This window comes from Nannobrachium achirus (assembly GCF_963921795.1).
Source record: "Nannobrachium achirus genome assembly, chromosome: 7".
Taxonomy (NCBI): domain Eukaryota; kingdom Metazoa; phylum Chordata; class Actinopteri; order Myctophiformes; family Myctophidae; genus Nannobrachium; species Nannobrachium achirus.
In genome coordinates this window covers 17,644,502-17,659,501 of record NC_137816.1, presented here as the reverse complement: position 1 = coordinate 17,659,501, position 15,000 = coordinate 17,644,502, and the positions used below count along the sequence as shown (strand labels likewise).

At 41.9% G+C, this 15,000-nt stretch overlaps 1 protein-coding gene across 3 annotated transcripts in view; it reads right to left on the bottom strand.

Moving 5' to 3' along the window:
• LOC308289024 (hexokinase-1-like) overlaps window positions 1-15,000 on the bottom strand; it is a gene marked incomplete at its 5' end in the record, with an annotated part of 40,236 nt that overhangs the window by 12,387 nt on the left and 12,849 nt on the right. For all 3 annotated transcript variants that reach the window (XM_080730537.1, XM_080730536.1, XM_080730538.1), the window contains 7 exons: window positions 403-558; window positions 1,334-1,517; window positions 2,146-2,245; window positions 2,684-2,779; window positions 2,976-3,095; window positions 4,229-4,377; window positions 9,851-10,013. In XM_080730537.1, coding sequence (XP_080586663.1) covers window positions 403-558; window positions 1,334-1,517; window positions 2,146-2,245; window positions 2,684-2,779; window positions 2,976-3,095; window positions 4,229-4,377; window positions 9,851-10,013 — 968 coding nt within the window. The remainder of the gene's footprint in view (window positions 1-402; window positions 559-1,333; window positions 1,518-2,145; window positions 2,246-2,683; window positions 2,780-2,975; window positions 3,096-4,228; window positions 4,378-9,850; window positions 10,014-15,000) is intronic.

The following is a 15,000-nucleotide window of genomic DNA, read 5'->3' as shown; positions in this document are numbered from 1 at the left end:
TCTGAATGAACATCCTTCAATAAATTCACGAACTCTCTCGCACAATCCCATCTGATCGACTTGAAATTCGAAAGACCCGAGGGAGTGATATACACTGAGTGATAATTCAGTCGGATCAGCAGATATCCCAAACATATAGATGAATCCGCAAATCCACATACATGTGGAGTACCCTGATGTAGCATCAATAAGACGTCATAGTATTGACGTCATAGATTTGCGGACTGGACTAATTGGCATATGGGTATAAAAGTTACACGGACAGACAGAGACACATAGAGATCTCCATACACAGTATGGGTGTAACAGACAGGTACAACAGGCACTCTATTAATAACCAGAGGGCTATTGTCAACATTAATGTACAAATGCGCTCAACGTGAGTGAAGAGGATGAACTTACTTCTCTATGGCTGAGACATGCTTGGTCTCAATCTTCCCTTTGGTGAGGAGCTCCGGCGTGATCCTTCCCTCAAACAACATGCCCTCCTTAGCCATTTTGACCAGGATGAGGCGAACCAGCTCTCCCATGTACATACCACTGACCAGCTTCTCAAAACTACAACAAAGTGAGAGAGAGAGAGAGAGAGAGAGACAAAAGCCTCAGAAACCTTTGAAAGGTTTGGGAATAGAATAACTGGTCTATGATATACAGTATACATTTTTAATTTTCCAGGTTTGGAGTTGATTTGGAGTTCAAGACACAGAATTGGTTTCGATCTACACAGGCTATGTGCGCCCAGTGCTGGAGTATGCAGTCCCAGTCTGGCACAGTTCCTTGACTGTCAACCAGACTAAAAGACTGGAAAGAGTTCAGAAACGGGCTTGCAAAATCATACTTGGCCGGAGATACTCAGGATACACAGAGGCTCTCCGCACCCTCACATTGTGCACCCTAGCAGAGAGGCGCACCCAACTGTGTCTGGACTTTGCAAGGAAGCTGTTTAAGTCAGACTTCAGAAACTGGTTACCCCCCCTCAGGAAGGAGATCTCTGGTCGCCAAACAAGGAATGGAGACGACCTGGACACTCCAACATGCAAAACTGAGAGATACAAGAAATCACCAATCCCATACATGTGCAGACTCTTAAATGATAATGGATTCTAGATTTGTGTTTTTAGGTTATATGGACTTTTAGATAGGCAAATGCATTTTATGATTTTATGATTTTTATTGTAATCAGCAAAATAATTCAGTGTTTTTTAATGGCACCTGTCTTTTTTAAACATCTGTGATCATGCTGAAAGTTGAATAAACATAAAAAAATAAAAATAAAAAAAAAGGTTTGAGAAGGAAGACACACACAGACAGACAGATGTTCAGTATTACATACAGTTGTTTTCCTGGGTTGAGCGATCCCCGGTCAATCTCTCTGTCAAACTCTGTCCTGATGTCTTCCAGCCTGCCGTCATCTCCGAACGCGCCCCACTCTGTATTCACACACATCCTGCCCTCGTCTCCCTCCACTGTGTGAATGTGACGGAGCTCCTCCATGTAGCACGCATTGGTACCTGTACCTGTAGAAAGAAACAAACAAACAAACAAACAAATGAATGAATGAATGGATGATGGTCTGACAGACAGCCAGTTTTGACATGTACTGAATTAATATTATTTAATGTGTCTTCACTCTCCCAATGACTACTATGGGGATTAGCAGGGATAGATATAGCGTAGAGTAATAGGGCTTGGGGAATTGGCTTTAACACTAAATTGGGAATACGGAAGGGAGAAAATGTTTTCTTTTATTACCCTTTTATATTATAGAATTTCTTCATTCTATAATAGAATTTTGTGTTCTATGATAGCTTCAAATCTCATGCTACTTTGTGTCAATGTTGTGATGGGAATGGGATTTGGGGTGTCATCACTCTGTATACCTGCCTTAACCTGACACTGCATTTCAATAAAAAAAGATTTGAAAAGAATATTATTTAATGTGTGGTTGTGGAATATAATAGTAGTAATGTAGTAATGCATGGTAGGTACACTGGGCGAGAACAGCTACTGAGAGTGCCTACAGTAAGTGGATGTACAAGAAGTATCGCCCAAGGAAGTTGAAGCTGTGCGGATCTGTTTACATTACCAGGACATGAGACTGTGTAGTGATTGCTAAAAAAAGGCTAGTTTGGTATGTTCAGGTACCAATGATGATGCCGACTTCACAGCGCTGGTCATCAAAGCCACAGGTCATCATGGTTCCCACTGTGTCGTTCACTACTGCCATGATATCAGCCTCGTAGTCCTAGAGAACACACAATTACATGTAAACACACAAGCCACACATACACCACTAAGTTAACCTATTTAGAACGGGTACACATTTTGTGTATCATTATTTTATGCTTTAACTATTGAAAAATAGCAGATATACAAGCTCACAGCGCGGCACCGAGTGCCGCGCTGCGAGCTCGTAGATCTGCTATTTTTGAAAAGTCGTGAACATTAGAATTTTGACCCGATTCTATAAGTGTCTTTTGAATCCTTCTAATTCTAGGCCTAAATGGGTTAATCACATAAACTTGCCTTGCCTTGCCATGCATGGCTTGATTATAAAGAAACAGACACATATCATAACGTTACTCATTTACTGAGTGAATATCTTTGAGGACTTGTCTGTGGGCAACAGAAAATTACAGGTGACCAAATGCTGCCATGTACTCTATGAAGAGAGAAGACTCACTCCACGTTTCTTAATGGCCTTGTTGAGCAGCTTGACCACGTCCATTCCCTCCACTCCACTGGCCTTAAAACGCTTGGTCCATGTTAACAGGGTTCCCTAAGGACAGAGGGGAGGGAGAGAAGGGGTGGCGGAGGTTGTTTGTTACACAACTGAGTCCATTCCAAAACGCATAACCAATACAGCATGTCAGAAAGCAGGATATTAAAACACTGACTCCATGGTAAACAAAGTACAACCCAAGTTTACATTCCATCTCGTCTGTCTTATCTTGTCTTGTCTTGTTTGACCTTACCTCATCTAGTTTGGTCTGCCGGACGGGGAAGGAGAAGGTAAATCCGACGGGGAGTTTCTTGTCTTTGATGTTCTGTTTCTCCATGAAGTCGCCGAGACACTCTGCCACATGGTCGAACAGCTGGGAAGTGGAAGAGTAGGAGGGTTGCAGGGAGTTATTATACGTTGTCGCGACAAGTATAATTAGGCTAAATGAGAGAGACTCTTCTTGAAAAACTGATCTGCAAGCTCGCACCTTCCTTCTGAGAATTTAGGATTACTTTATTGTATGATTTCATTTTATTTTTGCATTCATTCTGCTGTCTGTCTTTGCTGTACCTAATCTGAAAACAAAAAAAGTTATCAATTTACTGTGCATCTAACAGGTTGATAGGTAGATAATTATTTTATTAATGGGATTCGTTCTCTCATTGGGATAACCTGCTGGGTGAGCCTGAATCTGTACTAGATAAGTGTCCTATGATGCAATACAAATATTAGTTCCTTAACTAAATCTAAGGTAAAAAAGGTGATTCCAGTATACCTTATTGAGGTTTAAGCATATTTTGATGATTATCTGGAAAATGTCACAATTATTTTGGCCAGCATAATCTTTAAATGACATTTTCATATCATATCATATCATCCCATGCTTAGTGTGTGTGTGTGTGTGTGTGTGTGTGTGTGTGTGTGTGTGTGTGTGTGTGTGTGTGTGTGTGTGTGTGTGTGTGTGTGTTAGGGCATTAACCAAAAAGTTAGGGTTAGGGACCCAGTCGACTTTATTACACAAGTCGACTCCCACCAGGGAAAGTCAAAAAGTCGAAATTAAACAAAAAAGTTCTTTGTATTTTTTCTATCATTATTTTTGCTCCATGTGTGCGTGTGTACAGCATTCAAACAGTAGGATTGCTTATTGTCAAGGGCAGAATGATGTCATTATTCAATGATGCTGGTTGCAGTGGAATCTATAATATTAACATCAAAACAAAAGCCTTATAAAGGGAGAAAGGCCATTCTATGAAGTCCAGAGGTAAGTCATTTTCGTGTATTGTCCCCCGTTCAGCCCCCCCCCCCCCCCCCCCCGTCAATGTGATGATGTCATCAGACGATAAAGTCGACTTCAACTCAACTTTTTACTGAGTCGAGTCGACTTGCAAAAATCCCAAGTCGTTAATGCCCTAGTGTGTGTGTGTGTGTGTGTGTGTGTGTGCACACGCGTGCGTGCGTGTTTTTAGGTGTCATCATGTGTCATTTTTCATGTGTCATTATACCTACTCTTGTACCAGTGCCACACATGATATCTTCAGGTGTGTCGTAGACCTGACTGTCCATCTGCACTGTCTGTTTCTTCTCGTGGCTCACTCTGACACGAAGAATCCTGAAGGCACTGCCTCCCAAATCCAACGCTATGAAGTCTCCCTTCTCTGTGGAGTATAGAGACAACAAAGTGGTGAGTTCATGATCAAAATTCTTACTGGCATATACAGAGGGGGCATCTCTTTCCACCATAAACTGGATGAAAGAAAGACACAGAAATGACAGCTTGCAGTAATTTTGTGTTGGGTTTTAACCATTTTCAACCTGGCATCCCTGGCATGTCGTTATAGGTGAACAATGTGCTTATAGATCATATATTTTCATCTAGCGAAGCTGACGTACGATAAAGTATAACATAGGGCTTATGGTTAATGTGCTAAACAGGGTGAGTGGAGCGTGTCTGCTATAAATTCAACCAAAACCACACACAGCTCTCAAAACATTCTGTTCTGAAATCAGTGTTGTAAAAAACATACTCTCCCCCATGCCTTCGGCTGGTGGAGACAACAACAAGGTGCGGTCTATGAACAAAGTGAAAGTATGGGGAGTGTCAATGATTCCTGAAGAAGATCCAAACGGATCGAAACGTTGAAGCAATAAAGCAGAGCTGAGTATTACCAGTGTTGCGGACTCTATCTTTTTCGAGTGTCAATGAAAGCTCGTATTATAATATCTTATAGCCTCAGGGACATCTCAGCGGCCATCAGCCTGTCATCACCTGGTGTTTTAGTTGGAACAAACCACTAGAGTAAAAATATAAATGTGACAAATCGTCCTTACGTGCGAGTGCAAGAGGAAGTGTAAATGCTGTTATGTTATTACAGTATAACACCTGGAAAGACGTTAACACTTTTACTGCTTCTTATCAGTCCAATAATATGACTACTGCATTCCTTATCACAACTCACGGCAGGATATTGTATCAACTCTTGATAAGAGCCCATCACTTCATGGCAGATATGATAGTTGAAATGTCACAAGTGGCTCCTAGTTATGTATCTTCATATCATATCACATACTGTATCAAAGCTCAGCCTAAAGCAATGGCATGTGGACCCACTATAAGTTTATAAAAAACTACACTTTGTTTAACCACTTACACCCTAAATAATTTGTGGAACAGGATCCCCCTCCTATTTCCCCTCTACAACAAATCTCTATGCCAAAAATAACTGATCTACAAGCACACGTGTCGCCATGTAACACGTTGAGATGCTAGGGTTCATTAAGACATACTGTACAGTATGCAGCATTACAAGCATAATGGTCCATTGCTACATCTGCTGTCTATAAAGCCTAAATACTGTTAAGACTGAGACAGAGTATTCACTTAAAAACTAAAACTTAACTAAACTAAAGTAAATACATTTGACACTTATCTTGGCATTCCGATGGATGGTATGAATTTTCTATTTTTTTTTTTATGCTTTGCGTCAGAACAGTGTGTGCAGGAGGGAACACAAGGCCAGGAATATTTTGTCAAGTCAGAGCACGCTTACTTATCAAAGAGGAATGTAAACACATAACAGCGAGGAAATGAGAGTTGAGAGAGTTAGAATGTCATTGTGTTTACTACTACCACTAAAAGGACTATGTACTCTATGCACTCAATACTCATGTACAGAAGCTAGACAACCACTGTATTACACGAACAAAATCCTGGTTATAACTTATGTATTAACATTTTGTCTTTGTCTGAGAGTACAAACTTTGTGTAAAATCAGCTTGTTACTACTAGACTAGTAACCCTAGTTACCCTAGACCAACTCTACGCACAGTGTCACTGTAACCATGGCAGCAGGATTAGCACTAATCTTTGATGGGATGAAGGAAGGGTATGTCTGTATCCGCCTCTGAGTGTGTGTGTGTGTGTGTGTGTGTGTGTGTGTGTGTGTGTGTGTGTGTGTGTGTGTGTGTGTGTGTGTGTGTGTGTGTGTGTGTGTGTGTGTGTGTGTGTGTGTGTGTGATTGCCTGAGAAAGAGTGAACGTGCCCATGTGCATGCATAGCTGTGTGTATGTGTGACTGTGTGTAAATGTGTACAGTATATTTTCTGACTGCATCTAAGAGAGAGACACGGCAGAGAGTGAGAGTGTGAGATACGGAAAAAGATAAGACATTGCAACAGAGAGAGACAGAGAGATACTAAGCTAGCCCAAGATTTCTTGTCTGGGATTTTTCAAATCCCATTCCAAGTGGCTATGACTGCCTTCCAAAGTTTGCGGGCCCTGGGTAGGCAACCTGGCCTGGTGAAGACCTGTGCTCGGAGCAGCACACTTTTCTAGTAAAATTTGTGTCCGAAAAAATAAAAGACAAAAAAGAGATTACTAAAGAAACTCCCTATCTCTTTCTCTCTCACCAACCAACTCGTCCCTGACATAAGGGCAGCAGCGGTGGCATCAGTCGGTAGAGAGCACTTTTTTTCCCCTTGCCAACCCCCACTGATGAGCCATGAATGGTGGCAGAGGAAGAGGATCGCGTGGAACACAGTCGGATCCAGAGGAGCAAGCAGTTGTCTGACGCTTTGGAGGTGAGAATATGTTGACCCACTGGAGGGTGCACTGAGAGTGAAACCAGCAGAGAACTAACACTTGCAGACCTGGCTGGCATTCTTCGTACCACATGGATGAGCAGGAGTCCTGCTCATCTGAGGGAAGAGTCAATGGCCGAGTTTCCCAAAACGATTTTAGCCCATCGTAGCTCACGCATGGTCATAGAGACCAAGCCCCGACTGTCATGTTCCCGCCCGCGTTTACATGGGTTGGGGCAGAGCGATTTATTTAGCCCCTTACAACTACACCAACATTCAGATTTCACAAAGTGCTTAGTAAAGTCTCACTCCTGTCTAAATACGGTACAGCATTCTATAATTACCCGTATCCTCCGTGTTCTTTAATAAGAAGCCTTTTTATCTGATCGCGTTCTGTTTTCCCATGTATTTCTTGGTGTTCCTCATGCGCACCAACCCCATTGAGATAAACAGACAGTGATCGGATAAAGGCTTCTTATTAAAGAAAACGGAGGATACGGGTAATTATAGAATGCCGTACCGTATTTAGACAGGTGTGAGACTTTATTAAGCACTTTGTTTGTGAAATCTAAATGATGGTGTAGTTGTAGGGGGCTAAATAAGTCGTTCTGCCCAAACCCATTTCAACACAGGAACATGACGATCGGGGCATACGACCATGCGTGAGCTATACGATGGGCTTACGATGGGCTAAAAATCGCTTTGGGAAACCCAGCCAATGTCTTAAATCCCTCCAGTGGATGCAGTGGATGAAGAACACCAAAGGACGCATCATAAGCAAGTATGTGTTGGCCACACTTGCAGTCACATACCAGTAAGATGCCTAAGGGCAGGGCGAGGTCGCACCATGTCTTGGCCATCTGGCCAGTGATGTATATCCGACCAGTTACCCATATATGGAGATGGAGACCCCTGTCCCCTGGTACCCATATATGGAGATCCATGTACTGTATATGGAGATATGCTGTGAGACCCCAAACATGCTTATTATTCGTTATGTGAAAGTCCTATGACGTCTGCATCTGACATGGAGATCCCTGTCTGTAGAACCAGCCACACAGATATGGGCTCTATATATGGGCATTCCCATATGAAGTCATGTTAGATATGGGCTTAATATTGATGACATCAGGGATCTCCATATATGGGCATGAAAGGGATTCTATTAGTGTGTGTCCCCTGACATCACAGTGATGTCAGATGTCAGAATCTGGCACGTTCGTCTTGATGACATGACTATAGACATGATGTGTGCAGATTTGTGAGATGTTTGGACAAACTATGTTTCACGTTGATCGGGCCAGCGGTGCCGGAGATGAGCGGTCCACAGACAGACGGACAGACACATACACGGACACACACGGACAGGCGAATAAACAGAGTGCTCGGCCCCATCTTTGGCCTGCAATGACTTTGGCCTGCAATGACTACACAGAACTGGTTAAATGACATATGTTTACTGCCAGTTTGATGGAAAGGTTACTGATTTGGGTGCATATAAATTTAGTTAACCTTTGTCAGGGTCAAGCTGATTTAACAGAAGTCATTCAATAGCATTTTAGTTTTCTTTGAGTTGTCAGTCCAGCTGATGGGTTAATTGGACCATGTTCCCTTTGATTATGGGGAGGGGCAGGGGTTTGTTAGTTTGAATTTACTATTAGATTTTTTTGAATAAAAGTGTTTTGGATATTTCAGTTGCACTGTAATTTCAATAGTTAATATGAGTGCTTTAGTAGTTTATGTTATTTGTAGTTTAAATGTTAGTCTTGTCTATCCCCCTGTGGTGCAAGTGTGGACTGATCATCCACTACATAATATCCCCTCATGTCTCATTATGGTTAGGTCAGCAGAAGCCAATTTAATATACTGTAGGATGTTGTTTGGGTAGAAACTGACATTGATTTTAGAGATAAATGTTTTACTAAGGAAGAAGAGGAAGACACTTCCTATTCTGCCAGAACAATTAGATCTCAAGGAGAATAATGGTTCAATCCTGCGTATAGGATCTGAGACCCGCAAAAATATCAGATGTCACATTCAAGGAACAATGAGAACCAGGGTTTACAAAACATGGTTAAGTCATAAATTATGTGGTTTTGCAATTATGCAGGAAGTCAGTAGCTCAACACACTTTGTTAAAGTTGCCACTTTTTGCATATCCTGTTCCTTGATGTTTGAATATGGGAGGTTTGAGGAATTCCCTCTGTGACACTGTGGCCTTGTCCTACTTTCTTAAAATGTTTAACGTTAACAACTGTTAATGTTGTTAAAATAAATCTCACTATCCCTTGTTATTGTACTGTATGCTTGTCTGAACATTCCAAAACCACTAACAAGAACAAATTATGAAAAATTGTGAAGGCCTATGGGGGAAATCATGGCAGAGTGCCCTGTATAGTCTGTCCATGACCAGGCTGACTGAGAAGGCAGACACAGTCTGCATGGATACATCTAATCCACTTGCAGTAATTAAATAAGAGAAAGAGGATGCGCATCAGCATTGGGGTTTCTCAGTGGAGTGCTAGACCTAAAGTCCAGTATACGTACATAAAAGTAGGAATTAAAAAATCCAAAAAGGTAGCGCATCCAAAACTTTAAATTAGTGGAAGTACTCATATTTCCACTTTTTATTGGCACACACCAACAAGAACACTTCAGATGAGCCTTCATCAGAGCACTTGCAGTAATGTTCAAGGTAGGTCGATACCCCAGAACCAATCTCAGAACCAACCAGGTAAAGAAATAAATGTATATACAAGGCAATAACTAAATTACGATGCTGCTATGTGGATTCTGAACTAGGGGATGTGAAATACATGGAGTTCGGAAAAGGGGGATGTCATTAATGACAAATTCTATTGAGTTCAGCTTAATTCATGAGTTTGATGACGAGATGAAAGTCTCTTTGTGTTGTTGAGAGCTAAAACTCAAATTTCTAAAGAAAAACCTCTGCTAATATGTAGTTAGTTATTGGGATTTAATGTGTGCCAGAGTGGTAATGAGCAGCGATAGTCGCAGGGACAGGGTTGGGGTTAGCATTGGAAATCCTTACCTGAGCCATCAGGGATTGAACGAACAAACGTCGGCAGCATCTTCAGCGTGGCAGTGTGGTTGGTGTCACGACCCAATCCACCGGTCAGCTCCCTGCGAAACCGCTGCATGATGTCCTGTAGCGTCTCATCAGAGAAACGCATGGAGTACAGGTACTTGTCGATCTGATGGAAAGAAATAAGAATGATGAATTATTACTGCAAAAGCTACTCCCACAACCAATTCTGCTTCTGCTACCCACCCCAACCATTTATTTATGTCTACACAAAGTAGAGCATACAAGGACACAAATATTATAGGTGTACACTGCAGTAAGGTTATATTCACAAAATCATTGCAAAGGTATGATATACATTAGCCATGTCACTCAGTAAGGGTATAAGTGCATACATGGGGGCTGATAATTATGGTAGAGACAGCAGAGTACTTTTCCAGCCTTTTTGGGGAATAGACCCTATACACGGCCCGCCCACGCACAATTTCTCAGCAACTTCCTGGTGCTGATGTCAGCTTTGAAGGGTAAACTAACACAGAAATTGCTGGACTTAAAGGCAACAAATCATTATTTCGAACGGTAAAGTAAATTATAACGCTTTGTGTCTTTTACTATCTTGTCTTCTTGATCATGCTAGCCGTATTTTATACCTTACTATTCGGAAATTGCATTAAATTTGCGATTTCTGTGTTAACTCTATTGGCTTTTAGTAGGGTTTCCCCGTCAACCGTGACGTCAGCACCAGGAAGTTGCGTAACGTGAATTCGGTCAATCTCAGGTTGTTGAAACCCTCTAACAACCAGTCTGTGGGGCTGCCAAACAAATAGTATGCACCTGTAGCCCAGCTCAGAGATGGTATGTAGAAGTTGTTGGTATTTAATGACCGTGGTCAAGAAGAAAGCTTCCTCTAGGCTAGGGTCAAAGGTGCATGCTATGTCTGGACTCCTCATCAACCACAGACTTCCTCAGTGAAGTACTGTGTCTGTATGTACTGACAAATAGTCAGACATAATAAAAAACACATCATCAGTATGTAAGTGTATGACACACGAGAGACCAGAAAGAACAGGAGTTGTAACATAGTTAAATTGGTGGTGTATGCATTGTAACTATAGGTTGGAAAACTGAAAACAGAATAGTGGACTACTAAATAGCTGATTTATTATTATTATTTTGTCACACAAAGTGTCGTTTAACAAAAATGAAGTAGGCCACATACAACTGAAAAAAGTGTTGTTCCACTTATCACGGCTTCAAACAATCATACCAATTTCTGATAAAGCACAGCTAGATAGTTTTATAGGAACGTCTCATTGACCAATCAGACTGGCTCGCTGAACATGTCCATTGTGTAGAATATGGGAGCCACACATCCACAGTTTCAGCTGTTTGACTTACGGGGTAAGATATAAAATATATAGACCTACATGGTGAAATCCATTGTTGCATCATAGCACATTATCATACAGCAAATAAAGGATTGGCGACTTCTGGATTGACGCACATAAGCCATCATCAGGCTCAAATGCACACTCACAGGCATGCACGTACACATGCTTACACACACACACACACACACACACACACACACACACACACACACACACACACACACACACACACACACACACACACACACACACACACACACACACACACACACACTCATAAACACACGTCACTGTGGAATTCTGCTTCTTCCGTTTTGAGTGTCACACATTAACTGTGTTTCCTGTTTAGGCCAGTACAATGGCCTTGTTTCGGGACCATGTGAAATGCAAGTTGTACTTGCTGTAGACTAAAGACTGATGATGGCATTTAATTGATACCGCAGGCTTTAGCATAGCGGTCTTAAATGTTGTCAACATCTTGGGGTGATGTCGAAGGACAGTGCCGGAGGTTGTTATTGGACATGCATGGAATATAATGTTCAGGTCATATACAGTATGAGACCAATTGAATTTACTTTTTCGTACCTCCACTGCCATTTTTGTACTGTTAGTACTTGTAGCAGTGTTTTGCTATCACAGACAGAAATACACTGACATTCATCCACGCAAGGCCTTAAGTGGCATCTTCACACAACTAATCCTCTGGTATGTGCTGTGGATATCTGTCATGGTGCTGAGAAGCAGTCCCCTTATTAACAGTTATGGGTGTTACAATCCCCATATAGTGTTAATGTGCCAAGTGTCAATGCCAACTCAGGCAAATTAACACATGTTCATTGAAGATCATGATCTTTCACCTTGGGACCCCACGACTACATTAACTAACTAACCCCCTGGGCCTGAACACACTGCAAAGAAGGTGCTAATAATAGCACCTGTTAACATAGTAATAATAGCACCTGTTAACATAGTCCCAACCCATAGTTTATAGTCAACCCATATGTTTGTTCCCATACATTTCTATGCAGAGGACCCCAAATATCCATAGCCTCTGGCCGTGGCCCAGCTCCTTCACTTTATATATATATATATATATATATATATATATATAAATAATCAAATATAATAAAATTCAATAGTGAAAATAGCCAATCAGTGAGCTTGTAGATCTGCTTTTTAATTCATTTATCTTAATGAAAAGAATTGACAATTGTAACATGACTAAAACAGAGACACCATGTAAGTGTTTGTTTTGTTTTGTTTGTTGCCTCGTGGCAGTCCCCACTTAGAAAACCACTGGTTTGAACCCTAGTACTACAAGAACAGCTTGTAGATTGGCTATTTTTGGTGAATACATTTGGTGTATAGGTACAACAAAAGAGAAGAACAAAAAAGGGAAAAAAGAGGTGCCTATCATAAACCTTGGGCGTCTCTGTAGGGTATAAGTGGTTAACGAGTAGTCTTCAGTGGAGTGACCAGTGATCAGGTGGGTGAACTCGGAGGACGTGAGAGAATAAACATACACAGGGATTATGCAGTGAGTGACACATGGTGCTGCTGGTGTACTGCAACTTCCTGGTTTACAACATCAATGAGCCAGTGACTCAACTCCTTCCTGGATATTAAACTACCTCCCCAAAGCATCTGTCATTTGAATTATGTATGTCCTACAGCCCACACACGCACGCACGTACGCATGCACGCTTGCGCACGCACGTCGCACGCGCGCAAACACAATGTTAACCAGACACTCCTTATCTCTCTCCACCACTCTTTCTACTGAGTAAATGTATTTAGAACTGATAGTGAAGTGGTAATATAATGCAGCTGGGCATCTGACCTTGGTCAAATCGCATTTGGAAATAATTCTTCACAATGTAATTGTATTTGTCTGCTGGCCACCCAAAATAAGGCAAAGAGTTCAAGTTGCTTAAAACAAATTTGAGAAGTTATTAGCCAATTCAAAACTCCCCCGGGTTGACTCCACAGGAAATGAGCACAGGGTTGTGTAAGAGCTACATCACCACATATTTTCTTCAGTTACAGTAAAGATGGAGTGTAAAGACGGACTCATATGAGTCAAATGCTCAAATTATGTCTCACATAATCTCACAACAATATGAAAATCCCACCAGATAGTGATGAGTAGTTGGTGGGTGTCAATGACAATCTGACTTCTTCAACTAGTACTACACTGGGCAGACATATTCCCACTTTTGTTCCTGTGACGTCCTGTCAAAGTAGTCAGACAAATAATTTAACTTAACCACATGAGTGCTAGTGTCCCTCTTCTGGGGAAAACATTTGGCGGAAACAAAGTGTAGCCAGCAAGCTATTATTTAAAACTAGCCCTTACCCGTTCAAAGATATGAGCTCCAAAATGATGTGCAGTGTGTGGGTTATGGGATGTACACTGTGCACACAGTATATGAGGGATGGAAAGTAACTTTAACTGGTGCTTGCATGATGTAGGAGCATCAATGTAAGAAACCCGTTTCGTTTAATGGCTACAGAGATACTGTAGGCTACACTATTACTGTAAGCACACCATTCATTGTAGTATTTGCAATGAATTATAAATACATGTCATCTACTGTATTTAAAAGCAATTAAATAGAATATAATGAATTAGACTTAGCCTGATACTTCAGTCCGCACATCACCACCCCCTGTTGGTGGGTGGTGTGTAGTGTGGACTGAACCCGGAGATATTTTATTCTATTTCAAGCGCGCCCAAAGAGCGGGCGCATTGAATGGGCCAATCAGGGCTGTAGACTTGAGGCACGTGGTAGGCTGGTCCGGTCCCAGCCCCCTCCCTTCGGAGCTGTTCTGTCCACGTGAGAGTGCGTAGTGGACTCTGATTGGTGCTCTTCTGCCCACGTGAGCCGCTAGTGGACTCTGATTGGTCCGTGAAAACTGTCATGGCGGAGTCAGACTCGACTCGAATTATTTTAATAAACTATACAATAGTGCCGTTTCATTACGTTGTAATACCATGTAATACCACGTAAACATGCAGTCATATAATATGTTATGAGAAATAACATATTTTTGCAATGTCACGCCACGTCGCCGTGACTCGCCGTCGGGGGCTCTAAGCGTGTGTGTGTGTGTGTGTATGTGTGTGTGTGATGTCAATAGGCTTTACCCCGCCCCCGCTGAAGTAGAATCTCCGTCCCCAGGCTCAGACTCAATCCCAAAACGAAGTGTGTGATTGAGTCTGTCGCTTGCAGTCAGGCTAGGTCAGACTGTCTTGTGTAAAGGCCATGTTGTCCCCTCAACACACCTCTGACCTGACAAGGTCTGGGGCCTCGTTTGGGTTGGAAACAAGAGCTGTGGGTAGCTGGGCTTTTTCTCTCTGCAGATCTCTCTCTCTCTACCTTTCTATCTCCATTTTCAAAGCCTGCCTCTGTAGTTCACTCTCTCTTTCACACACTCACTCTATTATTTGCATTGCTACTTGCCACAACAATAATGTGCTCAAGGCGTCACAGAGAGGCGGATCCTTGAAGAAACTTGACTCCACTCTGTGTGTGTATGTGTGCGCGTATGTTTGCACCACTGACTGTGTGTATGCACATGACCTAGGCTGTCTTCACTTGATGTGGAAAAATACTGTCCCACATATGTTCCTAACTTCTCACTTTTCTCCTTACCTGACACACACATGTAAACAAAACACACACATGCACACTAGTGATCAATAAACACTTAAGGTGTTAAGAACGTTTCAGTGTCAAGCTCAATGTTAGGCATTTTGGCCCA